Source organism: Polyodon spathula, chromosome 6 (genome assembly GCF_017654505.1).
Source record: "Polyodon spathula isolate WHYD16114869_AA chromosome 6, ASM1765450v1, whole genome shotgun sequence".
NCBI classification, from domain to species: Eukaryota; Metazoa; Chordata; class Actinopteri; order Acipenseriformes; family Polyodontidae; genus Polyodon; species Polyodon spathula.
In genome coordinates, this window is record NC_054539.1 from 43,713,316 (window position 1) to 43,719,650 (window position 6,335).

Below are 6,335 nucleotides of genomic sequence, written 5' to 3' on the forward strand. Positions count from 1 at the left end.
ATTGGACCGAATGTACACGGACCAGGTTGCTGCAGTACTTTTATGAGGATTGATAAAGCTCGGATATTACAGGCTGGCTATTACAGGCAGGCTGGCAGGTGCCCGCTTCTTTTTGTAATATTACAAAAAAAATATAGCTTGTCTGTGTGTATGAATACAAAGCGCAAAATCTAAATGTATTTTTTTTTTTGGGGGGGGGGGGGGGGGGGGGGGGGGGGGGGGGGGGGGGGGCGGGGTAGCCAATAGAAAAACACGTTTAGATCAAATGCTAGTTAATTGGTCACTTTGTTTGCGTGCAGCGCGTAGAAACCGACAACAAACATGGCGGATGGTGAGTGGGGGAATAGTGAGTTTGTGTAAATTATTTAGAATTTCTTAAAGGTAAAACAGAATATTTGGTTTGTATAGATGTTTTTAAAGTACTTAACTAATGTCTTTATAGTGTGTGTGTATTTGTAAATACATTTAGCAGACTTGATATGTATTATTTTATTTCAGACCGAGGCATACCGAACTGGTATTGCTTGCTGTTGCAAAGGAAAAAAGCGTTTGTGCTTTGCTTTCTAATCAATGGGAAGCCAGAGTCCCTTGTTAAAAACATAGCGTATTTTTGTATGGATTCCTATAGTAGAAGAAAATAGTAATCTGTAGTATTTCTTTATATAAAATTTGGTAACCACAAATATTAATTAACTCTATAACAAGACAAGAGTCCTGCGTAACTAAGTATTGTACAATCAAACTTTTACAGAGGACCAATTAATTTGTCGCAATGCTATTGAATACCATGTATACATGTTTCATGCAAAAATCCCCTGTAAATGAAGACCCTCCGTTTTAGACTTTAGTTTTGTTTGAGTGGTAGTAAAAAAAATAAAGACGACTTTGCCAGTACTCCCAGTTAGGTCGAATGCATGGAGAAATGTGGATTTGTGTCCATTATTTATTGACTTATTAGCAGTACCTGTACATTAAGTTAATTATATATCTATAATAACAGCCCTGGTCCACATGAATCGCTTACAATTTAACTTCTTCTAACAGTTTTAATTAATATAAATTAAATGTTAATATAGTAGTTTTAAAACCTTTTTTTTTTTTCTTCTAGATCATATTGATGCTGAACAAAGCCTGGAAGGGCATACACCGGTAAGTTCAAATGCGAATTTTATGAAACTGTAAACAGCAGAAAGCTGGCGTTCTTTACTAACAGAATGTTGTTTTTTAGGTTACAGATAATCTGCATGCAGAATACGGTCTTACAGAAAATGTACAGGTACCAGACATTTTAACTAAGAAGTAATATTTGCACGGTTTTAATTCAGCCATGTTATAAATTATTTATATCATTTTCAGAGAATACTTGAAAATGAGAAGACCATTGTAGAAAAGGTATCGAAACAGAGAGTGGATCTCCAGTCCCTTCCCACACGTGCATACCTGGATCAAACTGTTGTGCCCATTCTTCTACAAGGACTCTCTGTGTTGGCAAAAGAAAGGTAAGATATTATTCTGATTTAAAACATTATTAGAATAGAATATCATATATTTGGTGGCTTGTGAATGTCAGCTACCTCCTAGTCTGCAAAACCATACTCGGTCTAATTAGCCAAACTTAATGTAACTTTTTTTTTTTTTTTTTAATAATGCAACTGTAGAAAAATAGGCCCATAATGATCATATTTATCAATTTCTAATTAAGGTTCACATATAATGAGATTGTGTTTTAAGCAGTTTACAGCTCTTGAACTTCTATATCTACAGACTACTATGTGTTGTTAACACTTTTTTAGCGTTAGAAATAGATGGTTATTTAAAATTTGTGCATATTGAGCTCTTATTGTCCACACTGTTCTGGTGGGAAAAAAAAGGGTATCTGTTTGTGCAAGAACTTAATATTTTTTTCTTTTGAAATGTTATTGGTTTGATATTGGACAGTTTCACATGTTGGTTTTTTAAAATATTTTCAGACCTCCAAATCCCATCGAATTTCTGGCAGCATATCTGCTGAAGAACAAGTCACAGTTTGAGGATCGAAATTAATACCCTAGAGTGGACAAACACTGATGCATAACCAAGAAGATAAATAAGTCTTGTTTTCTTTAATTGAAATAGTTGCATATTAGTGGGATTGTTACAAATGTTGTTTTTTCTACTTATTTTATTTCATTGCAGAATAGTGTCATTGCAGATGCCAATTTATTATGGAGTTGCTTTATTATCAAAATAAATATAAATAATGAACATTGAGATAAACCAGTATGAATAACAGTGTATTTTACAGACAATATAACACCTCCTTCCCAATGAATTAAAAGGACAAGGATCATTAGGGTTGGATTTTTCTTTCCATCTGTATATAATCCTGTGAAATGTTTTCATATTTTAAAGTAATTTGTTCTAGTTTGCATCCATTTCTTAATTTGACTGCTATCTTTAATATTTATCACATTGCAAAATTCTAAACAATACACTGAAGACTCATGCTGTTTAAACTTCAAACTCAACTTCAAAATGCAAACTAGGAAAAAACACCTTGAAATAAGCAAAGTTGCACAAGTGAGTCTATGTAGGATTTGATACTCTTGGAGCAGGGGATGAAAAATGCACCTATGTCCTATAGCCCCTTTCACACTGGCATGCGCAACCTGGTGTCATGCAGGTCGTGTACATGATTTCACAATGCTTTTGATGTAGCAAGGTTGACTTGGGTGACAGACGCAAGTGCTCAGTACACATATCGATGCCCCAGAAGCAGCTTGTTACGGAAGCTTCCGTCCAAGCTTCTCTGGATTAAACCGTCAACCCTAATGCTGATTTGAGCAAATGATTCTACATCTCTGCTGCAATGTGACTCATGCTGTGTCTCAATCAACAAAAATATGGCTAAAGGAATAAACAGAAATGTTCCTTGTGGAAGTGAAACCTTCACGCAGGTGTAGCATTGCGTCGGCTCACGAATGGCCGTTAAGCATTTTGACCTGCTCAAGCCAGGTTAACCCCAGTACATGGTTTTACACTACATGGGATTGTTACCTAGGTAGCCAGGACCTGGGTAGGAGTGCCAGTGTGAAAGGGGCTTATGGTTGTTCCATTAAAGGTGAATCAACTTTCATTGTAAATCTTTCATGTTTAGCCACCAATTTTAGACAAAATTAAGTCAATATTATATGATCTTTATAAAGTAGTTCCCGATAAAGATAACTTAAGAGTAACACTAGAAATTTGAGTTTATGTAACATAAACAAAACATCCATGGTAACATTCTCAGAGGTTATGTCATTTCACATCAAATGGTTTATAAACATTTAAAAAACATATAAAAGTACAATGAATATGTGCAAAATATTGTGTGGGAGTTTCCATGTGTGTTCTAATTTTTTTCGAGACATTGTGCTCGAGCTAAATGAAAAATGAATCTATACATTTCGGGCTTGTATTAGCTTTTTTATTTTACTCGAGAAAACCCTCTTTTTACCTGACGTCATGCAAATGCTGACAGCTAAGGAACATGTGGTTTCCATGCACAGGGAACAGGTACATGAGAGTATCTCATCTGGAAATCCATGGTTGTCAGGTGACATCTTTGAGTGAAAGCACAGTGTTAAGATCATGTAATAAAGCTGTGATATATAAATGCCTCATGCCTGGTTATTTAATAATATGTTTACTGCTCTTATCAAATTTTTTTTTAAATGTCATTTGGTGGGGTGGCAGATCATTAGTAGAGAATCATTTTTAAACTAATTTATCACACGACCCTTTAAAGAAAAAAGAAAATAATTAACCTGGAGGTATATAATGAAACTGTACAACCCAGCTATTGCAGATCACCATGGCTGAAAACCGGTGGAGACGTAGGATTGTAGAGATCTGTGCCAGACACCTCCACCATATGTTCCCAAGGCCGTCTGGATTGGGAGCAGTGGAGAAATTCATGTGAAATGGGTATGGATTTGCCATGTTTGACGTCATGTTCACGAGGAAATGAGATTTACCCCATCCACTGGCTGTTATTTTCAGCCTCTAACCTGATCCTGTCGAGTTGTTCTCCCACACATGCACGCACATCACCCCGTCACGTGCAAATAACCACACGTTAACTCCCCCATTGATATAAAAAAGTGGCACTGAAATAGTTAATGTTAACTGTACACCACCTGTAACGGAAGTTTGAGAATCATAACCACATAACCAACTACGAACACCCTATGTAAAAGTATGTGGTCTGTGTTGTTGATATAGCCAGGGTTTAAAGCAATGTGCCAATGAAAGGATTCATTTTTTCTAGACAACAACAGTAACAGAACTGAAGTATGAAAATCAAAGGATACAGCTGTGTACCAAGCATAGACAATAACACAAAGTGTATTTAGGTGAGATACATTTCATGGACAGAGACATTTAGCATGAATGCTTTATAACCCTGCAAACATTAAGTCCCTACCTCAAATGGTTTCTGAGATACAAGGCAGGAGCAAAAAAAAAAAAAAGTCAGGAAAGAGCATGTTTCTTGTGTGACACCCACAATCAAACTTGACCTGGGGAATTAAACAATATATAAATGTGTATGATGCCAACATCTAGAAGTGTTAGTTCTTTATCAAGTGGAAAACAAAGTCACACGACCCCAAATATGGTGGCCATCTTGGATCGCATGTAAAATTGAAAGGTTCTGTTAGATTTTAGAAGGAGGTGTTATATTTCCACAACACTGAAAATGTGAAGGTGTCATCTCAAATGGTTTAGGAGATATTCAATTGAAAATGGGATTTGTCAAAGAATGCTGATATAACGAATCCACAGTATTAAATTGAGTCTGAAAGTCAGTAAGACTTGGATATACTAGCATGGTTTAATTGCTAAGAAGTGGTGGATATCACTGGCATTTTGAAAAAGTAGCATCTAAATTAGTAATGCTTTACGGGTGAGGGATCAATACAGCAGGGTTCACATACCTGGATTAGCACTACCTAATGTTACTTTAGGTAAGACATTCCAAGATCAGTACTATAACCAGGGTCTGTAAAAAACAAGCCATAATAATTAAAATAACAATTATTTTTGTTTTGTTTTATAGCACTTGTAAACGGAGATACTATTGTTACCTACTTCACACAAACAGCATATATTTAATTTAGCAAATATTCAGTCTGATAAACAAAACACCTTCAAAATAGTAATAAGAGTTAGTGGTTTCATGAATATAGGTATGGTATGGGTATTCATATACTGGTCATTAATATTCTAAAGTTTTGCTTGACAGATTTCAGTGCTTTTCTACCCACAACCAAATATGTATAACAAGACACAACATGACACCAAAAAAATATCAAGCTTTGCTAACTAAAAATATAAGAATGCATTTCTGCAAAAGATAAACATGTATTTTAATGATTATTATTATTGTACACCACATCTGTAACAGTACGCGATACTGGAGAATGCCACTTCATACACAATTTTGCAGTTAATGTGACAAGTAAGCTTGTGGGGATATAAAATTAATTGACATATTGCAACAGTATAAAATATAGGTTATTCAATATAAAAAATAAAACTAGATCCTTCATAACTATTATGCAACACCTATTTCAGCATTTTATTTGGACATTCATTGTATAGCCTCAATATTCTAGGATGCTTGGTTAAAAGAAGAGAGATTGGCATATTGTCATCCTACATAAGCCATTATGTTAGCTACAGTATTTTGGCTTAAATGCTTAAACTCAGAACTAAAAGTATATTACTCCCTATCACTTAGATTTATTCTAAGGCTGATAAATGTGTTTTTTTTTTTTAAAGTGTAAAACCTGCAACAAAATGTGCAATTTATATCTGCTCATGTGGAACAGGTAGCATCTAGCATGTGCTTTTTGAATTATGTTTTGCATTCTGTAGTTGATCCCTGGCCCCTTCCTAATGTTCTGTTTTAGTCCTATCAATACTGGTTACCTCTCTCCTACTTGCTGAAAATCTAGTTTTCCTTTCTAGATTTTCAGCACAGAATATGTTTAATCTTTTTTTTCCTGACAAACCATTTCTGTAAAATATATTTAGGATTTTAGGTTTTAATGATTAACGCTGACAGAAAACCAGAGACTACGACTACCACTGGGCACTGGGATTCCCATCTGTGCTGAACTGGTCAATGTTGGACAGAAGAACAAATAAAAGCCTCTACAACAGATTTTCTTTCCCTGTGTACAAAAGCAGAAACATTTCTAAATATAAACTTAATAAATAAATACAGGTAAACAGGGGTAATTTCATGGTGTGCAAAACTTCCTTCATTGAAGCTAAATACTTGTACTTTTTAAAATGTGTCGAGTGTA

General features: G+C 35.0%; 2 protein-coding genes across 7 annotated transcripts in view; one reads left to right on the top strand and one right to left on the bottom strand.

Annotated features, from left to right (window-relative positions):
- The first annotated feature begins 283 nt into the window (after window positions 1-283).
- Window positions 284-3,550, top strand: LOC121317219 (protein dpy-30 homolog). 4 transcript variants are annotated; one of them, XM_041252912.1, is made up of 5 exons: window positions 284-331; window positions 1,109-1,149; window positions 1,229-1,276; window positions 1,357-1,499; window positions 1,971-3,550. In XM_041252912.1, the coding sequence occupies exons 1-5, from the start codon at window positions 322-324 to the stop codon at window positions 2,041-2,043; spliced, it is 315 nt and encodes a 104-aa protein (XP_041108846.1). In that variant the 5' UTR covers window positions 284-321; the 3' UTR covers window positions 2,044-3,550. The 4 variants fall into 4 exon arrangements, with proteins under 4 accessions (XP_041108846.1, XP_041108849.1, XP_041108845.1 ...); XM_041252911.1 differs by having other exon boundaries at window positions 300-346; XM_041252915.1 differs by lacking the exon at window positions 1,229-1,276.
- Window positions 3,551-5,365: 1,815 nt separating this feature from the next.
- LOC121317217 (presenilin-2-like) overlaps window positions 5,366-6,335 on the bottom strand; it is a 24,239-nt gene continuing 23,269 nt past the window's right edge. For all 3 annotated transcript variants that reach the window (XM_041252909.1, XM_041252910.1, XM_041252908.1), the window contains one exon: window positions 5,366-6,335. This exon is cut by the window's right edge and continues 1,428 nt beyond it. The gene's annotated coding sequence lies outside the window, so the exon portion shown is untranslated.

What these genes read in the sequence shown, in the direction of transcription:
- LOC121317219 (XM_041252911.1), top strand. Translation starts at nt 322, where the DNA reads ATGGCGGATGGTGAGTGGGGGAATA. An exon ending in GGATGGTGAGTGGGGGAATA is followed by an intron (nt 347 to 1,108) that starts GTGAGTTTGTGT and finishes TTTTTCTTCTAG; the next exon opens with ATCATATTGATGCTGAACAA. An exon ending in GTCTTACAGAAAATGTACAG is followed by an intron (nt 1,277 to 1,356) that starts GTACCAGACATT and finishes TATCATTTTCAG; the next exon opens with AGAATACTTGAAAATGAGAA.